This window comes from Dromiciops gliroides, chromosome 1 (assembly GCF_019393635.1).
Source record: "Dromiciops gliroides isolate mDroGli1 chromosome 1, mDroGli1.pri, whole genome shotgun sequence".
Lineage (NCBI taxonomy): Eukaryota > Metazoa > Chordata > Mammalia > Microbiotheria > Microbiotheriidae > Dromiciops > Dromiciops gliroides.
This window is the reverse complement of record NC_057861.1, coordinates 751,151,216-751,170,435: the sequence shown is the minus strand read 5'-3', so window position 1 is coordinate 751,170,435 and position 19,220 is coordinate 751,151,216. Positions and strand designations below refer to the sequence as shown.

Below are 19,220 nucleotides of genomic sequence, written 5' to 3'. Positions count from 1 at the left end.
AAGGCGACCAGCCTAGCAGGCAACACACAAAAGGGCTGCCTGTGCTGGGAATTTCATGCCTCGTGGCTTTGGGTCAGCCAAGGACCTAAAAACCAAATGTCATTTTATTCGAGTTATCAAATGCTGAATAGGAGTGATGTTTGCCCCTCTCTCAATTCTTTAACTGGCTTCACCAGACGAGGAATTCCTCTGCAATAATCTCAAGGCCCTTTCTGATGAGAAGGCAAGTTGGTGGGCGGGACATCAGTGGAAAGCCTTTCAGGAAGCCCCATGGTAGCTCAAGCTTAGTAAATGTGCAGCCGGTATTTCTCTGCACTGGAATGAATCACACACTTCCGAAAGAAATAAAGTTTATTTCATGGATAGAAACAAGGTGGTCAGTACAGCACTTCTCATACACAGGGTCACAATGCTATGGATTCTACACACCTTGTACATTACAGTTCTACAGGACAGTAAGTTACAATGACTTGTCTAATACATGCCCATGGGTAATTTCTGAGAATTCCTTAATTGGTTCATATCAAGGTCCTTAGCCACATGTCAGTGTTACAATCCACATGCCACTCACTTGAGGAAATTATCACAAGAAGCACTATCAAATGAGGGTCTCAAGGAAATAGAGAGACACTGACCCATTGGTGCAGAACATCACGTTCAAACATCACTCCACACAAAATCATTGCAGATATAGCGAATGTCAACATGTTGGCAGTCTTGTCATAAACACTGTTTAAAAAGGTAATTGAAACCCACTTTCAAACAAAAGTCAATGTGCATTTAACGTGCATACTGGAATACACAAAATTCCGTAAATACAAAATCAAGACTGTCCATTGAAATTAAAGAGGCTATGAGTTGCAGGCCTGACTCTGCATGAAAAGTATCATGATTTTATGTTAGCCAAAACACTTTTACCTGTTCTTAACTTCATTAAATCTCCAGGGGGAACCTACTCAAGTTTGCTCATATCCAAGATTTTCCCGACATCACAGTGTTTTCTTTTTAAACCCAGAGTCTATTTGTAAGATGTGAAAACAATCGCCCCCTGGAACACCATACATGGAATGGGAATAGATAAAATGCTAGACAAAAATGGGATCTCTTCAGGGGACAGAATTGGATGTCCCCATAAAGCTGTTGGTTTTTTTTAATCAATAATACTCTTACCAACAGAAACAGGGTCAAAATACCCTTCCCAAACAATAAATAAGTGACAAAATTGGCACATACATAGAAATAGCTAACTCTACAGATTTTCCCCTAGTTTATTTCCTATTTCAAGTATTCAGTTGCAAAGTGAAGGTAGAAACCTGATTGTAAGAGACAGCCAGAGTGCTACCCCTGAAGGGGCAGCACAGTGGGCATAGGAGACACATTTGTGGTCTGCATTTACAGATGTTCTTGATAGCTTGCCAGAGAACTGGGCATTTTTTGTCTTCAGCAGAGATCTAGAATCCTTCTGATAGTCAAAGGACAAAGGTTTTAAACATGAATGCCATTGGATTACTTCGGTGACATGTAAGCCTTACACAGGTCTTGATCCTTCCAAAGACAACTACCCAACCTGGAACAAGAAGTTTGTATCCCAGGAGGGGCTTCTTCCCCATCAGCTAGGATGGGGTAGCTAAAAATGGTTCTCCCACCAGTCTGTTCCTTGACAAAGAGGCTTCTGCCTTTTCAATACCTCAATAACTCATAAAGGATTTCAAGTGTTTTAATTGCCCCCAACAACCTTACAGAAATACCATTGATTATAATCAGGGTGAAACTTCAGGCATGTCGGTTTTTCAATCCATTTTCATGGGAACAATTAAAAAAAACAACTATAATTATTAAGGCCACTCATGCTTAATTCCAATGTTTGTCCTTTAAAAATTCTGCTATGCATGTCCTACTCACATCCACATGGAAAAATGTCTTTTCTTGAGAAGAAAAATAGGATGGATCAATCTCACAGCTGAACTTTTGCACATGTTCACCAGACTCCTTTGTGAGCTTTATGAAGTTGTTACAATCATTTTTTTCTCCCTCCCTCCAGTGTGAGTTTAACTCTCCCTGGTACCACATCACTATGTAAAGACCGGAAAATTTGGCCTTTTCTCCCTGGCATGTGCTTTAAATAATGACTGCACTTCATGGACGTATTTTGTAGAGCTATATACAGAGACACAGCTTTGAAGAATGTTGTTTCTCCTCCTTGGGGTCTTTTCTTGTTGAATGCTTAAGATGCACTGGAATCCATGTTGGAGACTACATTTTTCCATCAAAATTAAAAAAAAAAACAATAACAAAAACAATCCTTCCTTTGCAGAAGGTCAAATGTATACACTGTTTTCATGGAATCTTGAAATGTCCAGGAGTTCCAGCTTTTATATTAAAACATTGATATGTAACTGGATGAGAAAAGTTTGAGGTTCCATTCTGGCTCATCTGTGTGGATGCTGCCAGATTTGTGTGGACACATATGTGGACCCCTCATGCTTTTGTCATGCCTTGATACATGAACAGTGTAGACTAAATTAGGTATGATGGGTTTTCAGATGCCCCATTCACTGTCAGAGACACACTACCACCATGTTTTCATCAGGCGAGTTCTTGCCAACAAGTTCTAATCATGTGATTGTTTCTAAAAATTGATTTCATTTCCAACCTGGCCCAGAGCTAACTACTAGTTGGTAACAATGTCAATATATGATTATTTGAAAAATAGATTAAAGAAACAGAAGAGGGTAAAGGCTCATGTATTTTGTTTTGTTTTTTGTTTGTTTTTTGTTTTGTTTTTGGCATTCAGGTTTCATTGTTCAACAGCCCACATAGCTGGGGAGATGAATAGTGCTGACACCATTCAATAACAGCTCACTTAGGCTTTCTTTCTTTTCTGTTCTTTTCTCTTTCCTTCCTTCCTTCCTTCCTTCCTTCCTTCCTTCTTTTTTTGGTTTTCTTTCTTTTTTTGGCTTTCTTTCTTTCTTTCCTTCTTTTTCTTTTTTTTTTCTTTGATAATCTAATGAATTTGAAATGACACTTGACCAAACTGCCATAGTCATTGGAGATGAAATTAAGTTAGAACATCTAAACAGAAGTTTTATCACACAATTGAACTTTGGTAGTATTAAAATTTATCAAATGGCATTGAAATAACTTGAACATTATCAAGGAATGAAAATTAGGAAAGGTGGTCACATTGTTAACCTCCAAGCTCTAAAACAAAGAAAAAACCACTCATTCAATATGAAAAATGAAGGCTCTGTCTGTTCCATCTACTCTCCTTCTCTGCTCTTGAATGGAATGGACTCTGCAAGAGACAAGACGAGATAAGGCAGAACATATCCAGTCATTAGGTCTTGCATTGGACAGCGAAAAAGGAAACATTCATCTTCCCTTGCTATGACCCCCTCCATTGCTGCCATCGTAGGGGAGGGGTGTGGGATCCACTGCAATAGATTATCAGAGCATTTTTTCGGGACAGAATCTTCTTTCTCCATCCAGCTTCTCTGTCGGATAACTGCAATGGAAAACATGGCATTTAGGAGAAGAAATTATATCAATCATCTCAACAAATGCAGTGATCTGCTCTATGACAGACTTATCTATGGGGAATGAAAGGTGTAGATGGCACACTGTACTTTTGTGGTATTGGGAAGAGAGTCAGCAGGTAGGAGAGTAGCCAGAGGCCATTGTAAATTAACTGACACTGGAAAAGATGTACAAGAAACTGTCTAAATCTAGTAGGAGACAGATGACATTCTTCAAAAAGCAGATACTACAGATTCATTGAGATAGGGTGAGTCCTGGATCTGAGATTTCCCTGGTTGGCAGGCTGGCAATTGGTATGCAGTGTATAGTCTTGTATAGTTGCCTAGACTCATAAACATTTAAAATAGCAGAGAGCTTAGAATTCAAACTAATATTGAATGCAGGTACAAATATTGGGGCAAAAGAATGATATAAAGGAAATAAGTCCTGAATTTGGAATCAGAGAGGCTGTGTTTGACTTCTAGCTCTGCTGCTCTTTTAAGGCCTTTAATCAATCAACCAGCCAACAAGCATTTCTCAAGTTTCTAAAATGTGTCAGACATTGTGATAGATGTTGGAGATGCTGAAACCAAATGAAGAAGTCCCTGCCCTCAAGGAGCATACATTCTATATGTCAGTCATGTATCCTCTTTGAATTTCTGTTTCCCAATCTTCAAGAGAGGTTGTCCAGAACACTTCAGAGATCTCTTGCAGCAGTGGATCTATCAAACTAGGAAACTGACTATGTGAGCCTTCAGTCAGTCATGAAACATTTACTGAATGTTTTATTAAGTACCTACTAAATGTCAGGCACTGGACTAGGTGCTGGGAATACAAAAAGGGGAGCAGGCAGACAGTCTGTGCTCTCAGGAAGCTCACATCCTGATGGAGAAGACAACATGCAGATTACTAGGTACACACTCAACATGTGGATGCGAAGTAATCTGAGAAGGGAATTCACGACCAAGAGCTGGGGACCAATTGACTTAAACTTTGTAAACAAACCCACCTGTGACTCCCTACAGTCGATGTGGCACACCTGGTGTCAACCTTCAAGTACCTGAGTGTTTGTGGTAATGTGGTCAAAGCACCCTGATGTTCTGGTTTATTTTTTCATTATGGAGATATTTGGGGACATGTAGGCCTATCACCCTCCAGTCTAGAAGGAAACCACAGATTTCTACTATAAAATGATGATTTACTTTTTTAACTGTGAAGGTTGGCAACTTGGAAAAGCATCTCTGCTAGCAGCGACGTGATTCATTTCTGTCTCTGTATCCCCAGAAGCATCCAAGGTTCCTTGCACATAGTAGGAATTTTATCAATGCTTGTTGATTGGTTGATTGATCAGACTCCCCAAGAGCTGCTGGGGTCTATAGGACTCTTCAGTTCCTGGGGAGGGGAAAGGTATGCAGGGAAGACATCTAGCAAAGAAAGCAGCCTCTTTCTACCATCTGAGTTCAGTGATATCAAAAGCATGTTCAGCATTCTCTAATCACTGCTGATGAATGGAAGTCCAATGGCTTTGGATGCCAGGGCATTAGGCAGCCAAAATGAAATATACATTTGGATGAACTCTGCTCCTTCTGACTCTTAGGGAATGGGTGTAACCTTTCAGGTTAAGAACCCTTGAATGGGGGGGGGGTGGGGGGGAGGAGAGGCAATGACTTCTGCAGAGCAGGAGAGTGAGGGAGTATTGAAAGAGGATCATGTTACTAATTCTGGCCCATAAAACCTTGGCAAACTTTTTCTTGAAATGAAAATTTGAAGTCAGAGCATGCATTCTGCATTGGGAGTTCCACATAGTCTTCATTCTTATGTGCATGAAAAGTACCTTAATCATCTTTTCAAATGATTGACTGAAGTATTGAAGGAATAGGGACTGGACATTTGATTTCATTAGTATAGGGAATTCCCTGGTGAGGAAACTCTTTCTAAAAATACAGGCAAGCATTTCTCTGCAACATGTAGTGATATATAGGAAAGCTGAAGTCATCAACAATTCCATGGGTATTTTTTTAAAATGGGGAAATGGGTGGGGGGATGAGAGAAAATTTGTTTTGGGGGAAGGAAAGCATCATCCCAGTGAATTTCTACTATCTTTTCTTGAAGTTTTTCTAAGATAAAGTACCAAGGAGCAGACATTTATTCAGTAGCAAAACACATACACATACACACACAGATTTCAAAGAAAGCAGGGATGGTGATGATAGGATGCAAAGGTACAATCCAACCAGTGGAAGCTTCACTGAATAATCCTCTCCTTTTCCTTTATCCCAAGCATCACATCCACCAGAACAAAGGCCACCCCAATTTGGTGACCATGGGGTCTAGAATCAGAAGATCAAGGGTTAGAGCTGGAAGGGACTCAAGAGGTTACCTAATCCAAGCCCCTCATTTTTAGAGGAGGAAACTAAGAGCTGGAAAGACCAATGCTCTTGTCCAATGTCAGCCATCCGGTGATAGGACTGGAATTTGATCCCTGTTGTTCTGATTCCAAAGAGCCCCCTTTTTGACATCACCCCACTGCTCATCCTAATTTAATCTGTGCAACCTTTGGTTTAGTACTAGAAGAAACCTTAAATCCCATCAAGGGGGCTACCAACAGCCAACGGTTATCAAACACCTGCTATGGGTCAGCAACTGCTCTGGGCACTGGGCATACAAACACAAAGGGAAACAACTGCGATTCTCAAGGGAGTTGCATCCTAATGGGAAAGTAAGTCTAGATAGGATTCTAAATAGAATAGAACAGAATTAGCACAATATCACACATGATATACTTACAGAATAAATATGAAATCATGCTTGTATTCTTTTAGGCTCCCAGCCTTGGAGTCACCCTTAACCTCTCCATCTCCTTTACTCCAATGGCCAACCAGCTCTTAGATCTTAGCATTTTTTTTTTAAATCTACCCACCAGTCCACATTCTCCCACATCTGGCTACCCCCTAATCCATGTTCTCATCACTTCTCACTTGCACTACTGAAATGGCCTCCAATTGGTCTCCCTAACTAGTCTTTCCCTTTTTCAATCCATCTTCCACACAGGTACCAGAACGAGTTTTCCCAAAATACTGGTGTGTCCCTATAAGGCTCAGTCAATTCTAGTGGCTTTCCATTATTTTTAAGATCAAAAATAGAGAGCATTTCAGGTCCTTCACGACCAGATCTCATATCACCTTTCCAGATTTATTTCTTGTTATTCTTTTTCACACACTCCAAAATCTAGACTAACTACCCTTCTGGCTATTCCTCAAATACGGTATCGCATCTCCTATCTCCATGCCTTTGCACTAGCTGTTCCCTATTGTCAGGAATATCTCCCTTCCTCACCTCCACCTCTTAGAAACTACTGCTTACTTTAAGGCTAGAATGAGGAAGCCTTTCCTGCCCCACCCCCTGCTAGTACATTAGCGCTTGAGTGTATGTGTACGTGTGTGTGTGTGTGTGTATACATGCTAATACATATAATATATATTATTATATATGTAATACATTCTTTATATACTTATATATGCACATCATCGCCTTTGCTTAGAGTGTAAACTCCTTAAGGTCAGAGACTGCACAGGGACTGGAACACAAGAAACAGTAAATAAATTCTTGTTGATTAATTGATTTAGTTCAATCCCTTTATTTTACATGGGTAAATGAGGTAACTGAGTCCCAGAGGTGTGAAGAGGCTTCAATTGAACTAGCATTCATCCCATTCCTTCTAGGCACAAGGTCCTGAGCTAACCCCTGGGGATACAAAACACAAAAAGACAGCACTTGCCCTCAAGGACTTGATATATTCTACTGGAAGGATACAGTCTAAAAGCAGGAGACATGCTTGGGAGGTATTGTGACTGCTGGGTGAGTTGATTCACCTTTCTGGGATGCAGTTTCCCCATTTGTCAAATCCGGAATTGAGTTAGATGACTTACAACGGTTGATTTCACATCTTTCTCTGTGATTCTGAGTCTTCAGTTTGAAGCACAGCTCTTCCACTTAAAATTCAAGTGATTGGAACATGTTATTAAACTTCCTACACCTCAGTTTCTTCATCTGAAAAATGAGGTGGTTGAACGAGATGGCTTCCAAGGTCTTTTCCACGTGTCCATCTATGATCCTCTGAACCAGGTTTTGATCCCAGTTGTGCCATTTTTTACCTTTGTCACATTTTTTTCAATGACAGGGTCAGTCATTTAATCTCGCTAAGCCTCAGTTTCTTCATCTGCAAAATGAGGGGGCTGAACAAGATGACTGCTGAAATGGCTTTTAGTTCTACCTCTGTTACCATGTGATGAAACAGGATATGCCAGGTATTGCTCAAAGGCGGCTAATGTATTTTTTATATGGGTTTGGTGGTCTAGTCTGGCCAGGTGGTGTACATTTTTGATATTTTTGTTTTCTGACCAAGAACAAAATCCATCCATCTGAAGACATGGCTGGGAGCAACCATACGACAAGTTCCCTAGTTGGGGGGATAGAAAAGGTGTGGCTTATCCTTTTTGATTGTTTTTCTTTATAAAAAAGACACCTGCCCAAGGCTTGCTGTCCTCCCCAGCCCCTCAATGCCAGTTACAGCGATTTGCAGAAACAAGTTGGGTGAAAGGGCCCTTTGGTAAACACAAAGGGGGTAGACGGGAAACTGTTTAATAACAGTAGTAAAAAGCGGGCTATTTTTGACATCTGGGTTAATGTCCATTACGTCCCATGTGCTTTCCAAATGTGTGCAGCCTGCCCTCAGATACAAAAACAGATACCCATTCACGGAGGCAGTGGCGGCCAGCCCCCCCCTCCTAACTGATTGCACATGGTGCCGACAAGAACGCAGGCCGGCCACTGATAGGGTAATTAACAAAGGCCTGCCACGGGACAGACTGGTTATTCTGAGGAAATGACCATCTTGCAAAGCTCTTCCATCAGGAGACTCCAGGCCAAGGAAAACCCAACAGAGCTATTCCTGTTCCTAAAAAATCTATAACCTTACATCTGTGTTACTACTTAGCATCTTTTAAATGTGGCCTGAATGGATTTCCAGTCTTCTCATGAAGATTTATCTATTATTGTTCTGATCAAAGTAGCAACAAATTGTGTTAAATCATTTAATTTTTCTTGTGAGGACCTGCCACCTTGAAGCCATGATTCAAACATATGAGTGGAAAGCAAGAATGTTCCATTGAGAGTGGCCTCCTACCACTGGATGGCACTGGAGAATGGGAGTGTGACTCTGTGAGGCCCAGTGGGTCCTGGGAGTCCGGGGAAGGGGATTGATTCAGTTGCCATGACTGGAGTCATGTGATGTTTATGCTCCCTTGGAGGTAGATGGCAATGAATAGGATGAGTCTCACTGGAGAACTGAGTCCTGGAGAATCGAAGGGATTTTTCCAGAATCACCTAATTAGTCATTGCTGGGGAAAGGTTGCAGACCCAAGTCTTCTAGCTCTAGAAACTCTGGTGTTTCATCTACAATATTAAGCTGGCTCAATTCAATGGGGACAGCAGCAAAACAGGAGAGATGCTAAGTCATGTTTGTACGTGGAGCTGAGGAGTTTGAGTAGCTGAATGTCATTAAGCTGCAATATCATCTCTCCTGCAATGTAAACAAATGCAAGAAGTCCATGTGGAACGGTTCATGGTTCGCCATTTTGGACTAGATCACCCCTGCTCCCTTCAAGAACACTCTAGTGATCTCCATCCACCACACAGGAAGAAAGGAACACTCATAGACTGACCCAGGGGCCATTTTCCACTCAACAGGGACCTCCCAATGCTAGCACTAGTCTCTACTTTAGCCAGTTGAATTAGGTAGCATGGACTGGTCTTTTTTTTTGTTTTGTTTTCATCTCCTTAAGACAAGACATCTTCTAGGCTCCAACCCAGATTTGGATGCGTTAGCTACATTGTTTAGTGATAGTGTGGTTGTTTCGTTAAAAGGTAGGGAATGTGTTTAGCTGAAATTTCCACTATTTGCCTTCTTTAATCAGAGAGCCTAGATGCCCTTCTTCCCCTATAACCTCTTATCTTCAGATGCTGTTAAGTGATACTGACTTCTTTGTCAATCTATATACATGTGCATGGATGTGCACACATGTCTATGCACATGTTCACATAGACATGTGATTTCATAAGGGTGGGGAACTCCCAATGTGAAAACTCCCTCCACCTCTGTGGATCTGTACCTTGAGTTGCCTGGGTCATAAGCAGTCAGTCAATAAACCCGTATTTAGCTCTTACTAGGTTCTGGACACTGTGCTAAGCACTGGGGTTACTAAGAAAGGCAGTTCCTGCCCTTAAAGGAGCTCACAATCTAATAGCGGAGACCACAGGCAAACAAACTACGTACAAACAAACTATATGCTGGACAAAGTAAACCAAAAGTTTAAGGGACTTGCCCTTGGTCACAATTAGCATGTGTCACAGTCAGTCCTTTAAGTACTGTTTGAATGGGAGCTGGTTTGGAAGCAGTGGTTGGTGCTCAGTCATTTTTCAGATGTGACTGACTCCTCATGATCTCATCTGGGGTTTTTTTGGCAAGGATACTGGTGAGATTGGCCATTTCCTTCTCCAGCTCATTTTACACATGAGGAAATTGAGGCAAACGGGGTGAAATGATTTGCCCAGGGTCACACAGCTAGTCGGTGTCTGAGGCTGGATTTGAACCCAGAAAGATGAGTCTTCCTGCTGTCAGGCCTGGCATTCTATTCACTGTGCCAAGAGGACCTGGGTTTCAATCCTGACTTGGCTGCTTTTTAACTACGTGATCTCTAGTATGACACTTAACATCTTGGTAAAATGAGTGGAAATGCCCTACCAAAACATTTCTGGCTCTGGATCTGGGAGCCCATGATTTTAAGGGAGTTGACCTCTGGGGGCTCATTTTCCTCCTCCGTAAAATAAGGGAGTTTGACTTGGTGGTCCCTAAGGTGCCTTCTAGCTCTAAATTTATCATCCTATGATTTCCATCCATATCCATTATACTATATTTCATACGGATGTGTTTTAGTAAGGAATAACCATGTATCTACCCCCATAGGGTATTTTATATGTATGTGTGTTTATATATGGATATATATGGATACATATGCATGAGAGAGTACATATATCATATCGATATAATCCTATATACATGTGTACTCATATGTGAACAAAAAGAAAACACATATGCACACACATGTAGATGTATTACATGATTACGATGTGCCAGGCATCATATTTGCATGTATAGCCTACCTACATTCTGTATACACATCTATATGCATTCAATGTGTGCATGCACCTAGACACACACACAAATACATATGAATGATTTCATAAAATAAATCCCTGCCTGTTTCCGAAATACTGTCTACCCTCCCCTGCCCCACACTGCTGTGCCAATTTAAAAGTCCCCAGGAAAAAAAGGTACAACTCACTAATGAAAATAAGGCAAACGTAACAGCTTTATCAGCCTCGAACCAGAGCCTCCACCACACTGAGATGCCAAGACAGCCAAGACACTTGCCGAGTTAAGTGAAAAGGTAAAAAGCTCGTTTAAATTTATAGCATTCCTTCAATGTCCCTCTAGGAGCCTGGCCATGAGCCAGAGTTCCTTGTTAAAAATTTGTTAAACGTGTTTGGCATTAATGCAAACACAGAGCGCTCATTTGTTACGAGGTCTATCGGAATGCATTCATTGAAGGCAATGAAGTCGTTACTAGAAAAGAAAAAAAATGTTCATTAAGTCCATTTAAAAAATACAATGATGTATGCAGCACATAGCGATGGCGCCCCAGTGGCTATATAAATATCTGACAGAATAACCACAAGTTGTGTTTGGTTTGAAACTGGAATCTTTGAAAGAGAACGAAGAGAACAAAACCGGGTTTTGTTTGTTGTCAAAACTGATGTTAGCCTTTCTTGTTTGGAACAGGTCAGAATCCCCCGATGTTGACCAAAGCCTTCTCTCCGTCTCCCATCAGTGAAACACACGGGTTAAAACTATGCTCCGGGAATGCTCTGGGTTCACATGGGAGGGAGGGGCCGTGCTCCCTCTGACATCCTAGAAGGGAGGTTGAGTCAACAAACACCCCCACATACACACACACACACACACACACACACACACACACACACACACACACACACACACATGCGTTCGCGAGCACGCGCGCGCGCGCACACACACGCACACGCACACTTTCTCGAAGAAAAGCTCTGATGTTCTTGAGAATCTCTTCAGCAGCTGGGATCCCTAGTGGACTTGTAATTGTCGGATGCTATTGGATTACACGGGGAGGCAAAACATTCTGCTTTAATCACAGGGCAAATGGAATTCTAGAAACAAATATCTCTAGCCTTGTTTACAGAAGCGCAACCTTGATGTTCCCTCCCCCCCTTCCCGAACCCCGCTAAAATGTTGCGAGGCATTGTCTGATGGTGATTCCCTCATCTGGTGCAGAGACAGCTATTGTAGAATGAGGTGTGTGTGGGGGGGGAGGGCAGGACATTACATAATGCATCATTTGGATTTTTGGAATGTCTTCCTGGAGATATTACAGTGGCAAAACCTTCTCAGGCTTCTGAGATAAGCTGTGGTAAAGAGGGAATCACAGCCATTACAAAGAATGTTTATCACTTTTGCCCAGGACTCAGGAGTTTTATTTTGTGTGCTTGCCTCCAGGGATGACCCTCATGGAGTCACTTTCTCCATTCCCCTTCTAACAAGGTTATAACATAATACCTAATAATTATAATAATGACATAGGACTTCAAGGTTTTCGAAGCTCTTCACAAATATTAACTGGGTGTATACTCACAGCAACCCTGGGAGGTAAGTGAGACAGACAGAAGTTAAGTGACATGGCCAGGGCTTCACAGACGCTGAATGCCTGAAGTAGGATTTGAACCCAAGTCTTTCGGACCCCAGGCCCCACACTCCATCCATTGTCCCAACTGGCTACCAATATATTTTTTTTATTCTTTTTTTGAGGCAATTGGGGTTAAGTGACTTGCCCAGGGTCACACAGCTAGTAAGTGTTAAGTGTCTGAGGCTGGATTTGAACTCAGGTACTCCTGACTCCAGGGCTGGTGCTCTATCTACTGCACCACCTAGCTGCCCCCAAGAGACTACCAATATTTTTATAAAAAAATTGGCAGCTACAAAGCTGCCTAGAGCTAGAATGGACATGAAAGGTAACATCAAAGCTCAACTCCCATGGTGTCATAGAAGGCTCTATGGCTAGAAGGGCCATCGGAGGCTATTCAACACAAATTCCTCATTTTACTTTTGAGGAAACTGAGGCCCATCAAAATGACTTGTCCAAGGTCACGTAGAAAATAGGCATCAGAGGCAATATTTGAACCCAGGTCTTCAGAGCTAATTCTCTTTCCACTCATTGATTTGGAATCGGAAGGGAATACAGAGGTCATCTAGTCTAACTCCCCCAATTTCTAGGAGAGGAAACAGGCATAGAGGTGAAATAGTTAGGAACAGAGGCTCAGCATGGAACCTGAAAGGACCTTGGACAACCGCTTCATTTTATAGGTGAGGATATTAAAGTGTAGGCTGGTGAATTGACTTGCCCAAGGTCACACAGCAAAGAGGCAGCACTCCAACTGACATCTTTCTGGCTCTAGGTCCCAGCTTTTCCTCGCTGCGTCATACTTCCTTTCCTAATGGGCCAGAACAGCAGTTTAGCTCCAAGCTCAGTTTTATTTCCCACACAGGGCACCGGAAGAAGAATTCCCACTTAATTGAGAGCAGAAGCCCTATTCCCAGCCCACTTCCCAATCTGTCTCCTTTTGAGGTATCATTTTCATTCTTAAAGTTAAAAGCCCTTAATGATTTTGCTTTGCAGAAAAATGGTCTCTGACATGTTTTTGTTGACTTGAATGAATGACGAGACTATTTCTAAAAATGTGGCTTTGCTTTTGGGCCAAGATGAGGGAGGGAACCACAGCCGTGACCCCGAGATAAATGTCAGGCTCTGTCCTCTGCAAGGGCCCCTGGGGAGCACCTGGCCACTGAAGCTCAGAAGCCCCACAGCGGCTCCAGGAAGGGAATTGGGCAGCCCAGACTCCGATGGCAAAGGCCCCCCACTGGGACCCAGCTCTATCAATGGCAGGAATTAGACCATGAGGTCGCAAGTAGCCCTTCCCTCCTCGCTCTGCTAGAATGCCATGGCTAATTAGGGGGTCTTTTTTTGAAGATCAAGGTTTTGTGAGCTCTCTGTTCCTTAATAACATGGTTGGCCTGCCCGCCACCTGGGACCAGGCAAGAACTCACTCCCCTTCTCCCTCCCAACAGCAGGCACTGCCTTAGGCCAGTGCAAGCGCAGGCAGGAAAGCCATGGGGAAGCTGCCTCTGGAGCAGCTTAACCTCTTGGCTGCCAAGGCCCTGCAAGCAGCCTGGGACGCAGCCCTGGACAGCCACCATGGGAAGGAAAATGGGGCCTCCATGGGACCCAGGGAGCCCAAAGAAAGATCTCTAGTGGAGAAACTCAGATCAGAGATCTCTCTCTAAAGCTGGAGGGGTCTTTAGAGGCTGCCCAGGACAACACCCACATGGGATGGATAAAGAAACTCAGAGGAGTAAATGTGAGATCGTGGACCATAGATCAGGAGCAGGAAGGGACTCCAGAGGACATCCCTTCTGACCACCCTCCTTTGACTGCTGGGGCCAGAGGCGGGACTTGAATCTAGCTCCTTTGACTCCAAATCCATGGCTCTGTCCCCTGGACACACTGTCTCCAAGGACAGCAAGTTACTCTCCTGCAGAGGGGCAGAGGCTTTTCAGAGGAGCTCTCCAGATGGACAGCCATTGGTCATTCATTGCCTCCTTTAAGGTTTGGGAAATTTGGGAGCACTTCTGTGAGGGAGGAGGGAGGGAAGAAGGAATGAAGGAAGGAAGGAAGGAAGGAAGGAAGGAAGGAAGGAAGGAAGGAAGGAAGGAAGGAAGGAAGGAAGGAAGGAAGGAAGGAAGGAAGGAAGGAAGGAAGGAAGGAGCCTCAATCAGGTCCTGATCTTGGATGTGTCCTTGCCGTGGCGCCTCCCACTGGGGCCTTGTGGCTCAGGGACAGCTGTTGCAATCAATAAGCCATGGCACTGGGCACTTTGAGCAGCAAGAGAAGCAAGCTGCAAAGCATCCAGCCCTGGGTGGCTGGGGGAGAGACCAAACAGGGAGGGATTGACATGAGCCCTCTGCCTTGTTGACACATGCTGGCCCTGGCCGGCTGTGGTCAATGAGCCCATCACAGTCCCCAGTGTGGTCACAGAAAGCTCAGTGAGCCCCTGTTCCACTTCTAAATGTGGGGTGCAAGCTGGCCACGAGGTCTGACCCAAATGAGGCAACCCGATGTGCCCTAAACACTGTTGCCCTTGTCTGCGAGGCAAAATCCATTTTTAAAATACTTATTTTGGGCAGATGGGGGCTGGGTGGAGTCCTGTATTTGACTAACTATAAGCTAATTTCAATGGGGGTGCTAACTTCTTTCTTCTTCTCTGGACAAACAAAGGACCCCCCCACCCCCTCAATACCCCCTCCCTAAGAACTTTTGAACAGAAAAGTGGCCAAAAACAGTAACCAGGAATCTGCTGCTATTGGTGTGGTCAGTGCCTTTGGTGGACCCTGGAGGTACTGGAGTCCCTCGCCCTCGGCCTTCTGGGAAGAAAAAAATAAACTATGCAAATTCCACCTCTTTTCAGCCGAACAAGTGGAGTGTGAAATGAGATTGAAAAGAACACACACAGAGGCCACTGGGATGGAACCTGCGAGTTTCAGACATAAATGTGATTCGTGTTTCTGGACCAAAATGAGATCCACAATCGTATATGGTCCTGAAGAGACTAAGGCTTTGGTTTTCTTTTTAAACTCTAAGATGGCTAAAGAAATACAAGAGCATAGGTTTGCAGCTGGAAGGGGCTCCAGCCCAACTCTATCATCTTACAGACTAGGAAACTGAGGCCCAGAGAAGTGAAATGATTTGCTCCGGGCAGGACAAGGAATCAATGACCAGAGGCAAGACTGGAACCCAGGTCTTCTAATAACTCATCTATGCTGCCTCTTTAATAAATGTATGTGCATGTGTATGTATACACACATGCATACACAATATAGGCATATGTATACATGTGTACATGTATATTTGTGTGTACATACATACATATATACTTCTTATTGTTGCAACCCAATGTTGGAGTCCCTGTTTCTTAGCTAAGGATAAAAGTGCTGGAGCTTTCCCAAGCCCTGGAAACTACATATTCCTCAATCAGGGTGATCAACATCATAAACTCTCCCATCAGATCATTTGCATTTTGGTCTCCCCAGTTCTCAGTATTTTGTTTTTGATGAATCACTCCAAAGTAGAAAGGGGGAAAATGTGTCTGAAACATTCTTCCCAGCTGTCAACTTTCTTACTTTTCAAAAGGTTGAGCATCTTGTTTTCCGGGTAATTCCAAAGTCATATATTTTGCATCAGAGAGCCAACTGGAGAAATTCTGTGCAGAAGCCCCAAGCAATATATCTTAACATCATAATTTCATTTAGGAGGAATGCAATGATTTAGCATTTATCATTCTGAGATGGGGCTACGCTAGCTAGAGGATATCAGTCGCCAGCTTCTAGGCAACTGATGGGATATTCACATGTCCTACTGACTTGGAGTTTGCTTTCTCAGCGGGAGAAGCTGGATGCTAAACAGACTACCTAGTTAGGTTCTATCATCATGGGCAGAGTAGCAGCTCATTGCTTGACTGAACTGATGTTAAGTTAAAGTCTCCCCAAATTATAGCCTGGACTTTTGTTTCTATGCTACTCCCACGCCTCCATTCATTTCTTGGATGAGTTTCTATTGGATTCTATAACGTGTTGCCTTCCGGCCAAGGACTTTCCTCTTTCACAGGCACTCTCAGAGGGCCCAGGGGGAACTGGATTGAGCTGGAACAGACTTGTGTCATTCTCATTTGATGTTCAAGCCTTGATGGTTTACATGTAAAATGAGGGTCCATTTCACCCCAGAAAAGTGTGCAGCTAACCCTGGCCTGACCATTGGCATTCAGTTAAAAGAAATCTAGCTAAAATTTTATTACTGGAGGCCAAATAACATCTTGGTTTACACACACACACACACACACACACACACACACACACCAATCTTCCCACCCCCACTTAAGATTTCTGGTCAAAAGTCCTGGTTTCAAGTCCTGCCTCTGTCCCTTACTATGTGACCTCTGACGATTCACAACTTTTTCTGTTTCTTTATCTGCAAAATGAAGGGGTTGCATGCGTGAGACGACCTCAGAAAGTCCCTTCCAGTTCTATGTCTGGATGATACTTTTGCTTAATGAACAGAAACTGGAGGGTCAGATCTAGTCTTGGTTGAAGGGGGAAAATCCTAATCAATACATCAATCAGCGTGCATCAATTAAACCCTTATCGCGTGCTTGGTATGGAGGATAAAAGGATAAATGGAGGGGCAGCTGGGTGGTGCAGTGGCTAGAGCACCGGCCCTGGAGTCAGGAGGACCTGAGTTCAAATCCAGCCTCAGACACTTGACACTTACTAGCTGTGTGACCCTGGGCAAGTCACTTAACCCCAATTGCCTCACTAAAAAAAAAAAAAAAAAGATAAATGATAAACAGCCTTGATCCCTAGGGAACTTACACTCATTCTGCTACAGTTCTCATCCTAATACTTGGAGTCTTCAAAAATTCAATGGATGCCTTAGGAGATAGTGATCTCCCAATCATCGGTAGTCCCCAAGCAAAAACTGGATGAACATTGTTTGGGATGTTATAGTAGGGATTCTAGAGAGAGAGGCAGCATGGAGGCTGGCCTGAAACACAGAGAGGTCTGGGTTCCAGTCTTGCCTCTGAGACCTACTGGCCATGTGACCCTGGGAAATTTTTTTTTTTAAGTCTCAGTGCTCCTAGACAACTTTCTAAGACTCTAAGGTGCAGAGAAGGTGCCAACCTATTTTGGGAGAGGGAGTTTCCTCATCTCAGAGACCCCTAGAGCCAAGAAATCACAGATTCATCCTTGGGAACATAAATTGGACAAAATGGATAAGAATGCCCCTTTCAACTCCAAAATTCTGTCATGTAACAGAACTACGTGGTCCTCAATGGATCTCAGTGAAACCAAGTTTAACTAAGTGAATGCTGAAGATGCTCCTTCCCAGAGGCTGATGATAACATCTGCCACATGAGCCACAAGTTTCCCATTGACAATCTGAAACTTCCTCAGAGGGAATTGTTTCATCTACTTTTGTTTCTGAATATCTTGAAAATTAAAGTATGTGTATGTGTGTGTGGGGTGAATGTAGCCACATAATCTGTAAACTCATGATAAATTCTTCTGTTAATATGGAAATGGAGAGAAAGTGTGATGTAATGAATGGAGTGGCTCAAACAGACCTCTGGGCAGGTGATTTAACCCCTCATTGCCCACAGGCAATCCTCCAAGACTGTGTTAAAGAACAGTTACCCATCTGCATGGGGAAAGGAGTTTCCACACTAGTACTTCCCCACTCTGATATAACTGGAGGTTGGAGGAACAACCACCAGCATTTGAATAGAATGAGAGAGAACCCCTCTACCAGGCTGGGTGGACCCCTTAGAACAAATGAGGCCATCATGATACCCTGAAATCTGCACCAAGGGAAGGAATGCTATAGCCATGAGATCACAGAGAAATTGGAGAATGGGATAGATGACTTTGAAAAATGTGACCCTATCATCCCGTAAGATCAGATATGGAAAGCATTCTGCAAACCTTACTGTGATTATCTTTTGGTGTAGGAGATAAAGAGCTGGCCTAGAAGTCTGGAATGAATAAATGAATGAATGAAAAAAAAGAAAGGAAGAATAAGCATTTATCAAGTGTTTACTATATACTACAGTATATGCTATATACGGTTTGGATTACTAAATTTACAAACAGAAAAAACATCCCTGTTTTTAAGGATCAGCTCACTCTAACAAGAGGAGACAACATATATGAGGGAGTAGAAAAAGTAGTGAGAAGACATGGGTTCTAGTCCTGCCTTGGACCCATATGACTCTGACTGTGTGACTCTGCACAAGTCACTTAACTTTTCTGTGCTCATGAAGGCCACTCATGAAGACACAAAGGCACAGAGAAGATATTGGCCTGTTTTGGTAGAGACAGTTTCTCACCTAACAGAGATGGAATAACAGGTTCAGGGCTTTTTCACCTTTATAAAAATTATTTTTATTATTAGCTACACCCCCAGGAATTAAAGCGTGACTGAGAACCAAAAAAGGAATCATCACCACCACCGCCATGATTTTCATTCCTGTAGCACTTTGCGGTTTGTGAAACATTCTATACCTATTATTTAATTTGATCCTCATGAAAACTCTGAGAGGTAGGTGCTGTTATTATACCCATTTGACAGGTGAGAAACTGAGGCTGAGGGGTTATGTCATTTGCCCCAGGGCCACCCAGCCAGTTCATGCAGCAGGATATGAACTATGCCATTCTAACTCCAAATCCAGTTTTCTGTCCACTCTCCACCTACCTGTACCAGGTCTGTGGGGCACTTCTCGGTCCTAGTACAGTTTAAGGAATGGGGTTGGGTGTGCCCAGGGTATCTGCCCTCATCCTTTTGGATTCTAAGCCATTAGGGCTCCATTTGTGATATGGATGCTCAGTCACTTCTTTTTTTTTCTTTTTTTGGTGAGGCAATTGGGGTTAAGTGACTTGTCCAGGGCCA

General features: G+C 43.0%; 1 protein-coding gene across 8 annotated transcripts in view; it reads right to left on the bottom strand.

The window, feature by feature from the left end:
• Positions 1-343: 343 nt before the first annotated feature.
• Positions 344-19,220, bottom strand: part of ERC2 (ELKS/RAB6-interacting/CAST family member 2) — a 1,007,143-nt gene continuing 988,266 nt past the window's right edge. For 7 of the 8 annotated variants that reach the window (XM_043976675.1, XM_043976679.1, XM_043976674.1 and 4 more), the window contains one exon: positions 344-3,505. In XM_043976675.1, the coding sequence (XP_043832610.1) occupies positions 3,386-3,505 (120 nt within the window). In that variant the 3' untranslated portion in view covers positions 344-3,385. The remainder of the gene's footprint in view (positions 3,506-19,220) is intronic. The other variant, XM_043976682.1, reaches the window with a different exon arrangement.